The following is a 14,115-nucleotide window of genomic DNA, read 5'->3' on the forward strand; positions in this document are numbered from 1 at the left end:
AGCTAGTATTGCTCATCCGCCAAACGCATGATCCTCCCCGCAAAGCCCTCAAGTCCCACCCTGAGTCAAATCCTTCTTGCGAAGGGGGGTTCGACGTAGGTACTTAGGATGTGAGCGTAGGCAGTCGAACAAGTCATCATCCTTGAGGACATCCCATAGCACCTCTGCGGTAACTCCTACGACGGTTCTTCGCATCTCCTTCAGGACGGGGCCTTTTTGGTCGAAGACTATGCGACCGACCTGCATAACGTTGCTAAGACGATCTTGACGCACGAACAACTGCAAGAACGCGGAGAATGCCTCTTCGATCGAACGAATCATGGATCGGAGCTGGTACTGCATGATCATTATCAGCAGTGTCGACAGAGCATTCGATACTCGCGAATTACCTTGCTGGCCGCCGTGCGAAGCTGAATTAGTTCTCGCACATCAGCCCAGCCATTAGGCCCAGAAGCTTCGTAAGAGGCTGCCTGAGTCCAAGGCGCTGGAATCCCGTAGCAGTGTCGCAGTATTGCTTCAACGATGCGATCACTTTCGCTCATTTTGAGGTGATTTCCGGTGCTTTTGAGATAGCCTGTGTTGCAGATATTTTCAAAATACAGCGACGCGAAACCGATCACGCTCTTGTGCACCTTGAAAAGCTCGGGGTCGCCGGCTTCGACTGTGATATCCGACCATGCCCCAGACTCGTACATCCTGCCGAGCTGTTAGCACTCAATCGTGCGCTAACATGAAAGGGACATAGCGTTGAAGCACAGGTTTGAGGCTCTCGGGGTTGTCATCTTGATCGCTTGCTTCGCTTCCCTCGCTGTCGCCTTGATCGCTTGCTTCGCTGTCTTCACTTTTGTCCCACTTCCTCTTCGACGCCATGGTCAGGCACTGATTGGGCTGGAGTGGTAGTTGCAATGATGAAGGTCTGTTTGCGAAAGGTGAGAAGAGGTTGTGTGGTCACCGTGCAAGGATAGTCACCAGAGGTATAATCGAGGTTCGCATGTGAGCCGCAGAGCGATGTCATGTGAAGACCGGCGCGCACATAATTCAACGCAACTCACATGAATAAACCCTGCGTGCCATTAAGTGAGCTGCGGATAATGACACAGCAACTCCATTGAATCTACACATACGGAGATGAGAGCACCGTTATTAAAAGCAGGTCGAGTGTCTCTATCAGCACACTAGAAGTCTCTGCGATAGATCTAAGGATGTCCTGAAAACTTCTGTGTGATACGGGACCAATGACGGCGACTGACTATCGTCTTCCATTGTCAGCCTTAAATTCCGTCCACGGTCTTCTTCGAGTGATACCACCTGTATCATGCGGTCTCTGCATCTGCTGGTCATGTACGAGCCGTGTCGATGGTATCGCACGCTGCCACCAGCTTTACGTAGCGTACATGTACCACAACTCTCTTTGAGCTAATGATCGATGCTTTCTAGGCTCAAGCCATGCTTGTGCAAGATCGTCTTGCGTAGGTAGGTCGCATTACCATGCAACGTCTGGAACGAGTAGTTGCTCTGGAAGATCTTCGGAATGATCATGGCTGTGAATGCAACCACTTGCTGACGCATCTTGTCTAGAAAGTCGCCATCTTCCTCGAAAAGCCGACGACCGATCGTGACGAGAGCATCGGCTGCATAGCGGCGCTGAAGCGACTGTACGAGAACGCCGAACGCGCCCTCGACAGATGCGACAAGCGAAGGTATGCCATACTGAACAAACATCAGTACTTGAAATGAGCGGAGCAGGATTGGAAGCAACCTTGTCGATCGCGATCCGGAGTTCAATCAAGTTGTACCCCTCTGAGGCGGGCAGCGTAGTCCCTGGTTGGCCGTTGGGCGCCGGCAGAGTCCACGGAGCTGGAATCTCATAGAAATGCCGCAGTATAGCGTCCACAACCTTTCCGCCCTCAGGAAGCTTCACGCGATTGGTGTGGGTTTCGCGAAAGCCTGCGGTGCAAGCAGCGTTGAAGTACGGCGAAGCGAGACAGACGACGCTTTTGTGCACTTTGAATAACCTGCCATTTGCAGCTTCGATGGTCAGGTCCGACCACTCTCCAGACTCATACATGCTATGTACTACTCTCAGCATCAGATTTTCAAGCGAGTTGGGGCATCATCATACCGACGGAGCATGGACTTATTAGGCTCAGTCTGATCAACTTGATCGTGTTTCCTCTTCGACGGTGTGGACATCGCTTCGCGCTGGTGCTTCTTAGTCGAAGGAGTAACTGTTCGCCCAAAAAGTCCGTCGAATCGGCGATGCCACTGTGCGGATGGAGGTGTTGTCATCGTTATGAGGGTGGACGGAAATGTGAAGACGCAGAAGTGTCTGTGGAACGTGCGCAAAATCAGCAGTCAAATGAACGTGTTTGAATGCAGCTGCAAGGCTGCCATGAGCTTGCATGTTTGCATGCGAAGATCAGCGCTCATGCAGCTCGCATGCGCGATCCCTGCATGAGCTGAAGTGAAGTGAAGCGAACGATGCAGCAACACCATTGGATTTATACATACGGAGATGAGAGCATTTCTTCTGCCTCAGGGCAACGCCTCTCGGGTATCTAAGCCTGCTTCTCCGCCTTCTCAGGCGTCTTGATATCGTCAAATTTGACAGTCCCTGAAGTGACATTCGCGTAGCTCAAGGTAGTAGGTGAGGCTTTCGCATTCGGCGCCGTCACTGCAGCACCAGCTTCAGCAGCAGATTTCGCGTGAATGGCCAACGGCACTGCGCCTGCTGGACTGTCTGCGACTTCATTGACGTCCTGTGTCGTCATTGTATCGCTCAGTCGCGCGCCTCGTGATGATACGAGGATTGTTGTGGGTCCGTGGAAGTGAAGGAAGAGCTGTGGATGTCAGTTTTGTGGTGGATGAAGTGGGGAGTCTTGACTTACTCGATCACCCCATATCGTTCTCCTCGTCCATGTCCGAACTCTGAACGAAGCTTCGCTGATGAATCTCCACACTGCGCTCTCCCTCATTGTCCTCCAGAATCTGCTATCCGGAAGCAGCGTCAACGGGTTGGGTATTTGCAGCCTGAAGTTATTCGACTTGAATCGGTACGGCTGCGGCGCATGCTGCATGATGCTGTATGCAATCACATTGTTCGGGTGCACGACATACTCCTCACCAGTCTTCAGCGTGATCTGGTGTATGAGACCTTTGCCAGAAAGCGCGAGAAGTCCTCTCCCAGTGACCGTCGTGTTGCCCCAATGTGCCATACTCATCCTCGTATTCCATTTCGGCTTCAAACTCAGGGTATGCCCGGTCCATGCCAACAATGCATTCCTCCTCGCGATCATCCAGTCGAGTCTGCCGTCCAGGTGTACGACGACAAGCGAAGTGATGGGCGTTTTCGTGCCGATCAAGGCTGTATATGGTGTTGTCGAAGATATCTTTTGGTACACGAACGGAATCCCCAGTATCGCTCTTCGGAAGGGCTCGAGGAGGGAGAGCGATGAGACAGCATTCTCGGGCTTGCCATTGAAGCCCACCAATGTTCCTTGGCGCGTGTACAGGTTCTGCGATGCTGAGATGGATGCGGAGAGGAGAGAGAAGGGCGTGCCGAGGACTTCGAATCGCGCATCTTTACAGAGTCAGTACGCATTGCGGGCGAGAACAGGATGACAGTCTTACCAGCAGAAGGGGAGGAGCTGGGCGATGCTGTTGGCTCTAAGCTCTGGGTGGGTTGTGTGCTGGAAGGAGTGGCGCTGATCTGGACATATCGCTTGCTGGTCTTGCCGGTCAGACTGCTGGCATGTCTGACCTGTCGACAGGCCAGACATACAGAGTCTTGGGCGCGCCGGCGCATATTTGCCGATGTGCGGACAAGTCGAGAGCAGTTGGGCGTTCAATGCGAGCTTTCCCAGCTCGACGCGAAGTGTGGCGCTCACCAGCCACAATCGATGATGTTGAATGAGCCGACAAAGTTGAGCCGATGTCTCTGAGCACGCGATCCGCCGAGCGAAGCACCACTCACCCGACCTCTCCTTTGCGACATTGATGTCCTTGTCGTCCATATACTCGTAAAGACACGTTGTACAGCATTCCGGACCGACAAGAGCAGCGACTGTATACATCAAAGCCGGGCGTGGGATGTGCTAGCCCGGGGCTCATGGTGGGCTGCTGAGAAGCAGCATCCAGGGACATCATGTTAGCCAGTAGAGTATGCCTTCGCGCATCTACTGCAGCGAAAGCACGACGTCCGGCTCTCCCGATCCATATACAAGCATCATGGCACGCGAAGCGAATATTCGCAAGCACACCTCGGCACAGGAAAGACGATGCCCGGGCACGAGTCGCTCAGACCGAGCCAGCTACAAAGCAGCCTGGTGAAGAGAAGGTTGGGCCTGAGGGCGTGGTAAAGACCCAGAAGTCGACCAAGCCAGAAGTAAAGACAGATCCTCTGCTGGCAGAGCAGACTGTCTCGAACAAGGAGCAGCGGAAAGCGGACTGGGCTATCATCAAGGACATGTCTAAGTATCTGTGGCCCAAGAACGACTTCGGCACCAAGTTCAGAGTAGGGTTGAGTGTAGGACTCCTGGTCTCAGCCAAGGTGGGCAGCATCACCACCTCTTCAAGCTCATTCACACCCATTGATAGCGTATGTAGGTCCTCAATGTACAAGTACCCTTCTACTTCAAAAGCATCATAGATTCCATGAACATTGATTTCGCAGCTGTGGGTGGGACAGCAATGACAGTGGCTGGAGCATCAATCTTTGCCTATGGCGCGACAAGGATTGGCGCAGCAGTCTTCCAGGAATTTCGGAACGCCATATTTGCGACAGTCTCACAGAAGGCCATCCGAAAGGTCGCTGGCAACGTGTTTGAGCATTTACTGAAGCTGGATCTCAACTTCCACCTGGCGAGGCAGACTGGTGGCCTTACTCGCGCAATCGACAGAGGTACTAAGGGTATCAGCTTCCTCCTCACGAGCATGGTCTTTCACATCATTCCCACAGCACTTGAGATCAGCTTGGTATCTGGCATCCTGACATACAACTATGGCTGGAAATTCGCGGCTCTTACTGTGGGCACGATGGCTGCATACTCCTGGTTCACGATTGCGACCACTGCCTGGCGAACCAAATTCCGCAAGCAAGCAAATGCTGCAGACAACATGGGCGCAACCGTCGCAGTGGACAGTTTGATCAACTACGAGGCAGTGAAGTACTTCAACAACGAAGCATACGAGGCCAAGCGCTACGATGGAGCCTTGAAGAACTATCAAGATGCCAGCATCAAGGTTGCAACTTCTCTCGCGTACCTCAATAGCGGCCAGAACCTGATCTTCTCTACTGCCCTCACAGGCATGATGTACATGGGAGCTCAAGGCGTGGCATCTGGAAGCCTCACAATTGGCGATCTCGTCATGATCAATCAGCTTGTCTTCCAGCTCTCCGTCCCTCTCAACTTCCTTGGCAGCGTCTATCGCGAGCTCCGCCAATCCCTCCTGGACATGGAAACTCTCTTCAACCTCCAAAAGGTCAACGTAGCCATCAAAGAGCCCGCCAACGCTCCACCTCTCCTTCTTAACAAAGGCGGCGAAATCAAATTCGAAAATGTCTCATTCGGCTACCGCCCAGACCGACCCATCCTCCAAAATCTCAACCTCACCATCCCGGCAGGCAAGAAAGTCGCTATCGTCGGCCCCTCCGGCTGCGGAAAATCTACCATCCTCCGCCTCCTCTTCCGCTTCTACGACGTCCAATCCGGCCGCATCACAATCGACGGCCAAGACATCCGCGACGTCCAACTCGAATCCCTCCGCAAGAGCATTGGAGTCGTACCCCAAGACACCCCACTCTTCAACGACACGATCGAACACAACATCCGCTACGGAAACATCAACGCCTCCTCCACTGAGGTCATCTCCGCCGCCAAACGCGCTCGGATTCACCAAATCATCGAATCTTTACCAGAAGGCTACTCCACTAAAGTCGGAGAGCGAGGAATGATGATCTCCGGAGGTGAGAAACAACGTCTTGCAATTTCTCGTCTCATTCTCAAAGACCCTCCTCTTCTCTTCTTCGACGAAGCGACTTCGGCGCTTGATACACATACAGAAGCGGAACTGTTGAGGAATATTCGAGATGTGATTGTGGAGAAGAAGAGGACGAGCGTGTTTATTGCGCATCGGTTGAGGACGATTTATGATAGTGATTTGATTATTGTGTTGAAGGAGGGAAGGGTGGCGGAGCAGGGGACGCATGAGAGGTTGGTGGATAGTGATGGAATTTATGCGGAGTTGTGGAGTGCGCAGGAGATGGCTTTTATGGAGGGGGATGAGCAAGTGGAGAAGAAGGAGGGTGAGGAGCTTGTTTCGAATGGCGAGAGTGGGAAGAAGATCTAGGGCTTGAAGTAGAAGAATAGAGTAACCGCTCTTGGTTCAATCTGTTCATGACTTGACTTTGTTACGTTGAGCCTTCTGGTCGTGGTAAAGCGACAGAGTGACAAGCTGGAATTGAGAGGACTTCAGACCTGAAGTGGTTTCCAGAGCGTCTGGTGATGGCTTGGGTATCGAGAAATTGATTATGCATAAATATATCGAGATTCGGCTGGCTCAGCTCTCCGTCTCACTTGAGATCTCCTCACCATGCTCGGCCTTCTTCTCCTCCATGCTCGATTCTTGCTCAGCCCTTCCGCTTTGCATTGCTTCTAGTCTCTCCTTCATCTGTTCAATAGGCCCATGACAATCGCCCCTTCTCTTCACGAATTCTCTCACCCTCTTCTCAACCCATCCACTCGTCCACTTCTCCTCTTTCCCTTCATCATCATGTTGATCCTCTTTCGTCTTTGCCTCACCCAATCTGATTCTCCTGTCCAAATGGCACTTCCCTTGCGAACTCCATCTCCACTGCACACACTCGCCAAGATAAGGATCATTTGGCCAAGCAAACGGCTCTCCCCTTCTCTCACAAGCCCACTGACAATTCTGCGCCGAGAAGACACTTTGCGCAGTAAAATACTCCAACGCCTCTTGATCCGTATCATTTTCCAGTCTCGGAACCGGAGCCCCTACAACCGAGACTCCACCACCTTCCGACTGATCCTTAAGTTCGATCTTCCACCATTCCGACATATTATCCCAATCATTCCTCGCAACCCTCGTCCCTATCTGTAAATCCTCCTCTTTCACCCCATCATTCTTCGGATCCGTCACCCTCGGCCAAACAAACTCCATAAAAACATCCCTATACGTAAAACTCTCATTCCACAACCCCCCATTCTCCCTCTCCACGTATTCCTCCTGAAACCTCCAAAACTCATCAACCTCCACAGGCTTCACATGATGAAAAGTAATCGGCCTCTTACACCACAAATCATCCCCCACTTCCTGGAACTCAATTCCTCCAGTATGTAATATATCACTCTTCAACTTCTCCTCCAACCGCCTCAAATACTCTTTCCCTCCACTCACCGTATCAAACGGCAAACTCAACCTCGTATCCCCCTGGATCTCCGGCCTCGCAGAAGCAACATTAACCCCCACAGCCGCAAAAGCATGACTCAAAACCGCATCTCCGCAACAAATCTCACTCGTATGATCTTCCCATTTTTGATCATATGCTTCTTCACTTGATGGCCCATCGACTTCTCCTTCTAAGAAATTCTCTCGCATATGTTCGACCTTCTCAATCGCTTTGCGAGACATTATCACACCGGAACCGCCGTGTGCGAAAGAAGAACCGTCTGCTACGAGCGCTGCGGGGGAGCCGATGTATTGTGGTTCAGAGGGATCGAGAGGTAAAAGGAAGTGAATGAGGTTTAACCAGGAGAGTGCTGTGTCGGCTTCGATCATTACAAACCAGTCTATGGTGCTGTTGTGTTCGGTTTTGGAGATGTCCCAGGCTTTGTGGATCATCGGAAGAAATTTCCATTTGTCGAGGTTCCAGCCTGCGGGGGAGGAGAGGGTTTGGATGTCTTGGCCTGTGGCGTGGTAGTTTTGAATCGAGTGGTAGAGTTGGAAATCGGGGTGGTGGGTGCGGGTTTGTGGGGTGACGAGTTTGAGGGCGTCGTGGACGGTTATGTTGGCGCCGATTGTTTGGTCGAGGTCGGAGAGGATGAGGTAGTTGGGGACGCAGGTTAGGGTTGTTTCGATGTGCATGGGGAAGCGTTTGTAGATTTCTGTGGCGCCGGTTTTGATGATGAGGAGGATGCGGTCTGCGCCTGGGAGTTGGCGGCAGTCGTCCCAGATGGCATCGTCTAGGTCGGTTGTTTCTGATGAAGGCGATTGCGGTCCAAGGCTATGGTCGTAGAGCAGTTCTTCGACTTTTTGTTGTTCTTCTGTGGCCTCGGAGCCTGATAGGTTGAGGTAGTCATTTCTGTATGTGTCAAATGCTGATGTTCTCGTTCGCGCATACCAGGTGCCACTGAAAAGGAATATCGCAAAGAATGTGGTAAGCAGTAGAATGTACCCTCTGCTCAAAGAAGAGAAAGGTATCCTGCGAGAGAATACAGGCATAGTAGAAACTTTCTCCATTGCCTACCACTTCATCAAAAGAACGACAGAAAAGGGAATGTGATCATACAAACATGATAGTTCCATGCTGGAGGGAAAAGCTGTGAGACCTGGACCTTGCCATAGATCCAACACCTCTCCAAGTTGTCGGTTTGGCCATAGCAGCCACCTCGCATGAACCGGAATCAGCCCTGACTGCCGGTTCTTCCGTTCCGGCAGTGGTATATAGAGCCAGCTCGTTCGCTACCTTCTATAGAATCAGACATCCTTATTATACCGACTTTGACACTTGATCGAATACCCTCTGCAGAGGAGCCTACCCACACAAGTCGCTGCTATTCAGAGTGCCCGCGCGGAAGAGTGCAAGCTGCGCAATACGACAACCTGGTGATTGACGGGACGTGGATACGTCGACATTTTGCCCGAGATCTGCCGGTTTCTGCCCTAGTATAGTGCTGATTCTAAACATGGGGGAGTGTTGCTATAGCCTATTGCAGAAGCCCTAGGGCTTCCGACGTCATGGGTGAGGGCTCTCCTATACCGGGATCCGAAGTGGCACTTGCGTAGTCCGTATGGATGGCGATCAATCGGCCCTGTGCACCCCTATGTATGTCTCGCTTTGTTGCAAACTTGAACTTCAGGTTGTGTTTGGCGCGAAGGTCGATGTCAAGTTATAGCTTTGCTGGATACGGCGAACACGAGACTGACCAGGGTTTTCAGGAGGGTTTTGCGATTGAACTTTGCGTATTGGCAGAAGTGTCGGACTGTGGTCCGCAGTCTGTTTTGGTGGTTGTATTGCGGCCCCGCCATGACCGCGATAGAAGTTGTGCTTCCCCACGACGCGTAACGCGCTCCTCTTGATTCGCAAGCATTGGAATCATGCACTGCCTGCATAGTCCCTCTTCCATATCTCATCAAACTTCTCTTTATCCATGGCAAAGTCGCGCATATATTCCCACTCCATCTCGTGCATCTTCTTTCCACATAACACCAGACTGTGTAAGGGCTTGCCGAGATCAGCTTGTGTCAACTCCTCCAACGTGCCAGCAACGATTTGCTCTCCTTCACTGCCCAATCTGGCCACGCCAACTGCGAGCTTGTAGCCTCCGCACACGCCTTGACTTCTCTTCTCCTCGACTTCGATCATTTGCTCGGCGCACTGAGCGACAGTCATGAAGCGTGGAGGCTCATACACGATCTTGCCTCGTGCCAGTGCTTCCAGATTCGGCTCTTTGACCTTAATGTCCAGCAGAACGAGTGTATGCAACCCGAGGTTGACATTCTCCGCTACACGATCGTAGAAGCTGTCTGGCCGCCAGTTGTCTGTGAAGAAGACCATGGATACGGTCTGCCCAAAGTTGTACAAGCTGAGTCCTGTCGCGCCCACGGCGGTCAAGATGCTGGCATTGGGTAGCGTGCGGTAGGGTATCGGCGGGTCACTCTGTCTACAGCGGAGCGCAAAGTCGGTATGCGTAGTCGCACTGAAGGGATCGCCGACCACCAAGAATGCCACATCCTTTTCAGCGGCTCCCTCTAGAATCTGCTCCGACTGAGACTCGACCATTTCGCGGTCGGCGATAACGACTTCGCGGCCATAGAAGCTTTCCTACCTTGGTGTATCAGCCGGTGCAATGGCTGTGGTCGTGCATATTGTGCTGTGTTCATACGAGTTGCTCTTTGTCGACAAGCAGCACGGCCGTGTACGCTTCGAGGTAGACTCTTTCGGCGCGGCGCACGATTTCGAGACCCCGCGTGCTGATGTCGCGCTCATCGGCGAGCCCAAGCCCGATAATGTACAGCATCGTGAATGTAGTCGCTGTGCGGGGTCTTCAGGTGAACTTTTTCGAGATGCAGCTCGTCAATCTTCGCTTGTTTTTAAGCTTTCGGCTGCCGGCATAAGCCCTAGAACGGCAGACGCACGACCACGGATGCGCTCGACGCTTTGGAGACTTCATCTGAGGCCACTCACATTACCAACGCATATGCTCAGATCCAATCTGGTAGCCACGAGAAACTCTGCACTTGAGGACGGGAAGCTCGCTCTGAGCGTGACGAGCGCGCCACAACGCCGCCATGGCGGACACAAAGGCGAAGTATCGGACGGAGATCCAGCAGGTATGTGGTCATCTATTCTTCTAGCATTTCATAGTCTGTCCCCAACTGCCTGACTGGATACCCTTGAGCGCTGAATTTCCATGGAATCCGGAGACAAGATGTCGCGCGACAGTTCTGGCGACCTTGTATGCGGACTCATCTGTCCTCGGCGCATTCCGGTGGATCGATGCGCGACTATGGCTCTCATCGCACCTCCTTCTGGTTGGGTCACTGGCATCCGCGCAGCGACAGCCATGGAACTATCGCTAAGGACAGAGAGCTTCTTTCTTGAGACACGGGTGGGCTTGGGATGTCAACAATATATTCTACCCGCCCTCTCACCTTCTCCTCCCCATCGAAAGAATCGGATCACTTCTTTCACGACTTGAAGTCCATCGAGTTCACCAGAAAAATTCTGCTCAAAATCTCCTCTCCATCAATCGAAAAATGGACTACGCCATAGCAGGGCCCTCTCGGAGCAACGCCTCCTATCAGCCAGCCATGGAGACTGCCAGAAGTGCTACAGCAGCGCCTGTGCAAGCCGGCCCCACATTCGGCCCATACCAAGCACCATTTTTGCCAGAACGCACGGTACGTCCGTCGTGGGAATATGTCGCTCGAGAATATTCACCTCCGCCATTTGACTCTGTCGACCCGAGATGGACCATGCACCACTATGTGGACACCTATGTGCCCGGCAAATGGCCTCCAATCAGAGGGATCCATGAGCGGGCTCCACCAGTAGGCTCTGAACAAGACGTTCCGGCACAAGCTGCCCCGGCACAAGATGACGATCCTGAAGGAGATGACCTGGGTACGGAGATGGGTGGCACCGAGGAAGTTGACGAAGATCTCGCTGGAAATGCACCCCGCGATGATGTTGCTGTGGCAAGGGCTCGCTCGCATTCCGCCGCATCGACAGAAACGCTGGAATCCGCAGGCTCGAGGGGTGCTTCCAGAGAACCGACGACAGCTCCGCCCGCCGATGACAACAAAGCTCCGACGACAGGTTTCATCAACAACCAGAGTCGTATCGAGCAGGGTCGCCTCCCACGAGGCCGTCCAAGGAAGACTCCCGAGCAGAAGCGCGCCGATGCCCTGATGACGCCGCAGCAAAAGGCTCAGAAAAAGGAAGAGAGCAGGAAGCGTAGAGAGGAGAAGAAAGCCGAGAAAGAGCGTAAACGCGGTCAACTTGCGTCGTCTTCCACTTCTCCGGATCACCAGGCCTGAGTCCAGCCAACCGACCAGCAATAGTGGCCAAGCGAATTGCCGTTCGTTTCTTGGAGAAGGAGTTATCTGATTAATTTGCATCGTTTGTTTTAATTTTGGAGTACGATAGACCACGATAGCTAACGTAATGTTGTTTTGCTACAGATGATGTTCGTCTCCGGTGAAACTGGGGACATTTCAGTCGAAACCACATCAATGATTGAATCTATTGTTCAACAGCAGGTCATGGAAATGCTTCGCCGCGCCACAGAACTCGCCGGACGTCGAGGTGTTAGAACTATCTCTACGGACGACCTCATCTTCCTCATTCGCCATGACAAAGCCAAAGTCTCTCGCCTTCGCACCTTTCTTAGTTGGAAAGATGTTCGTAAAAGCGCCAAAGACAGTGACGACAAAGGTGGTGATGCAGGAGCCGGCGCAGATGACTTCGACCTCGCGGCGAATGACCCAACATTGGGCGGTGGACCGAGCGTTGCCACCAGAACAAATAAGAACAAGAAAGCGAAAGTCGGTCTTCCTTGGGACGTCAGCAGTTTCTACTCGGAGCAAGTCCCCGAACGTGAAGACGAAGAAGACGAGGAAGAAGAAGAAATGAACGCAGCCACACTGCAACGTCTCAAACAAGCCGACGAGCGAACCAAAGGCATGAACGCAGAAGAATACCTCCATTTCTCCGAATGTCGCCAAGCATCTTTCACGTTCCGCAAAGGCAAACGTTTTCGCGAATGGGCTGGATTCGGCGTCGTGACAGATTCGAAACCTAATGACGACATTGTCGATATTCTCGGCTTCTTGACTTATGAGATTGTGACGTTGCTGACGGAAGAGGCTTTGAAGGTCAAGGCTGCCGAGGATGCTTTGAAGAGGGAGAGTGGAGGGGACGAGGAGAAGAGAGGGCGGAAGAGGCGACGTGAGCCGGGGTTGTTTGATCCTCCTGAAGAAGCAAGGACGCCGGTGGGCATGAAGCATATCCAAGAAGCGTTTCGTAGGCTGCAGAGACCGGACGTGAAGTCTAGGTATATGTGCCACGTGCCGAAGGGCAACTGGCAGAGGCCGCTCAAGTTGATTTGAGAAGGTGCTTTCTGGTGCGATTACGTGGATTGGATGGGAATGTGTTCTTTTTAGCGTTGGCGCTGGGTGCATGAATGGCTAAGGCACAGGATATCAGGTGCAGATATTCTTTTTCCATGCGTGCGAGGCTACTTTGGGAAAGTGTTAGCTCGAATAGAGGATATGGCACCCACATAGCTTCTCACAATCTTGCTTTGGAATTTGCATTGTCTAGTCTTCTCATAAAGTCATCACCCAAGTACATTGCACACGTCGAATTGCAATGAACCTACTGGCTTCCAAGAGTGCGGCCCAGTTCCTCGCCTCTGTCAGTCGCGGCCTTGACAGCCTTGTCCACAATAGCAGCAAATCCAGATGCCTCGAAGCTTTCCAGTGCGGCCTGTGTTGTGCCATTTGGGCTCGTGACGTTCTTGCGGAGCTGTGAAGGAGGATCTGAAGACTCGACGAGCATCTTGCCTGCGCCAAAGCAAGTCTGGGTGGCAAGTCTGGTGGCTTGCTCTTCCGAAAGACCAAGCTTGGTTGCGCTCGCCACGAGGTGCTCCACCATGGCGAAGAAGTATGCCTATGATCGTCGTTAGCTTGAACAAATTCGCGCAGGAATTCCAGGAGAAAGACACATACTGGACCAGAACCACTCAACCCAGTAACAACATCCAACAACTCCTCCCGATCAACCCACTCAAGCGCCCGACTAACACTCTTCAACAGCGCAGTAACCTGCTCCTTCTGCTCCCCACTAACATCCTCCCCAGCATAAAGCCCACTAGCCCCCTCCCCAAGCAAAGCAGGCGTATTCGGCATAACCCTCACAACAGGCAACGACTTTCCATCCTTCGACTTCGTCCAACCCCGAATACTCTCCGCCGTAATCCCCGCCGCAATCGAAACCAGCACCGGCAGAGCATTTTCTGACTGGAAAGCTGCAGAAGCGAGTTCTTGACAAACGGTCTTGGCGACTTGAGGTTTGACGGCCAGGATGATAAAGTTTGCGCCTTGGGCGGCTTCGACGTTGTTGGTTGTTGTGTTGACACCGAGGTCTGCCATTTTCTGACGGTTGACTTCCCAGGGTTCGGAGACGGTGATTTGGGACTTGGGAAAGGATTTGGAGACTAGGCCGGAGATGATTGCTGCGGCCATGTTGCCGCCTCCTTTGGGGATGTGTTAGTCATTTCATTCTGAGAAGTGCACGTGGGAGGGCGAAATTTCCGTACCAATGAAGGAGATTTTCTTGGATTGGAGATCAGATGCCATTCTGCTTGTTGC

General features: G+C 52.5%; 9 protein-coding genes across 9 annotated transcripts; 3 read left to right on the forward strand and 6 right to left on the reverse strand.

The window, feature by feature from the left end:
• Window positions 1-48: 48 nt before the first annotated feature.
• On the reverse strand, window positions 49-870 carry RHO25_011475 (uncharacterized protein; the record flags this gene model as incomplete). The annotated part of the gene is made up of 3 exons (XM_023602895.2): window positions 49-336; window positions 390-696; window positions 731-870. 3 exons carry the CDS (start codon window positions 868-870, stop codon window positions 49-51), a joined length of 735 nt encoding a protein of 244 aa, XP_023454944.2.
• Window positions 871-1,416: 546 nt separating this feature from the next.
• RHO25_011476 (uncharacterized protein) lies at window positions 1,417-2,289 on the reverse strand (the record flags this gene model as incomplete). The annotated part of the gene is made up of 3 exons (XM_023602896.1): window positions 1,417-1,710; window positions 1,760-2,069; window positions 2,123-2,289. 3 exons carry the CDS (start codon window positions 2,287-2,289, stop codon window positions 1,417-1,419), a joined length of 771 nt encoding a protein of 256 aa, XP_023454946.1.
• A 269-nt stretch (window positions 2,290-2,558) lies between these two features.
• On the reverse strand, window positions 2,559-3,805 carry RHO25_011477 (uncharacterized protein; the record flags this gene model as incomplete). The annotated part of the gene is made up of 3 exons (XM_023602897.2): window positions 2,559-2,840; window positions 2,889-3,580; window positions 3,631-3,805. The coding sequence occupies 3 exons, from the start codon at window positions 3,803-3,805 to the stop codon at window positions 2,559-2,561; spliced, it is 1,149 nt and encodes a 382-aa protein (XP_023454666.1).
• Window positions 3,806-4,144: 339 nt separating this feature from the next.
• Window positions 4,145-6,348, forward strand: ATM1 (Iron-sulfur clusters transporter atm1, mitochondrial; the record flags this gene model as incomplete). The annotated part of the gene is made up of 2 exons (XM_023602898.2): window positions 4,145-4,549; window positions 4,606-6,348. The coding sequence occupies 2 exons, from the start codon at window positions 4,145-4,147 to the stop codon at window positions 6,346-6,348; spliced, it is 2,148 nt and encodes a 715-aa protein (XP_023454667.1).
• A 210-nt stretch (window positions 6,349-6,558) lies between these two features.
• Window positions 6,559-8,460, reverse strand: RHO25_011479 (uncharacterized protein; the record flags this gene model as incomplete). Its single annotated transcript, XM_023602899.2, has 1 exon — window positions 6,559-8,460. One exon carries the CDS (start codon window positions 8,458-8,460, stop codon window positions 6,559-6,561), a length of 1,902 nt encoding a protein of 633 aa, XP_023454664.2.
• Window positions 8,461-9,334: 874 nt separating this feature from the next.
• DPH5 (diphthine synthase) lies at window positions 9,335-10,259 on the reverse strand (the record flags this gene model as incomplete). Its single annotated transcript, XM_023602900.2, has 2 exons — window positions 9,335-10,063; window positions 10,125-10,259. The coding sequence occupies 2 exons, from the start codon at window positions 10,257-10,259 to the stop codon at window positions 9,335-9,337; spliced, it is 864 nt and encodes a 287-aa protein (XP_023454665.1).
• Window positions 10,260-10,998: 739 nt separating this feature from the next.
• Window positions 10,999-11,781, forward strand: RHO25_011481 (uncharacterized protein; the record flags this gene model as incomplete). The annotated part of the gene is made up of 1 exon (XM_065603420.1): window positions 10,999-11,781. The coding sequence occupies one exon, from the start codon at window positions 10,999-11,001 to the stop codon at window positions 11,779-11,781; it is 783 nt and encodes a 260-aa protein (XP_065459492.1).
• Window positions 11,782-11,976: 195 nt separating this feature from the next.
• RHO25_011482 (uncharacterized protein) lies at window positions 11,977-12,852 on the forward strand (the record flags this gene model as incomplete). The annotated part of the gene is made up of 1 exon (XM_023602901.2): window positions 11,977-12,852. The coding sequence occupies one exon, from the start codon at window positions 11,977-11,979 to the stop codon at window positions 12,850-12,852; it is 876 nt and encodes a 291-aa protein (XP_023454940.2).
• A 268-nt stretch (window positions 12,853-13,120) lies between these two features.
• Window positions 13,121-14,103, reverse strand: RHO25_011483 (uncharacterized protein; the record flags this gene model as incomplete). The annotated part of the gene is made up of 3 exons (XM_023602902.2): window positions 13,121-13,414; window positions 13,474-14,000; window positions 14,064-14,103. 3 exons carry the CDS (start codon window positions 14,101-14,103, stop codon window positions 13,121-13,123), a joined length of 861 nt encoding a protein of 286 aa, XP_023454943.1.
• Between the last annotated feature and the right edge of the window lie 12 nt (window positions 14,104-14,115).

Source organism: Cercospora beticola, chromosome 8, assembly GCF_033473495.1.
Source record: "Cercospora beticola chromosome 8, complete sequence".
In the NCBI taxonomy this organism is placed as follows: Eukaryota; Fungi; Ascomycota; class Dothideomycetes; order Mycosphaerellales; family Mycosphaerellaceae; genus Cercospora; species Cercospora beticola.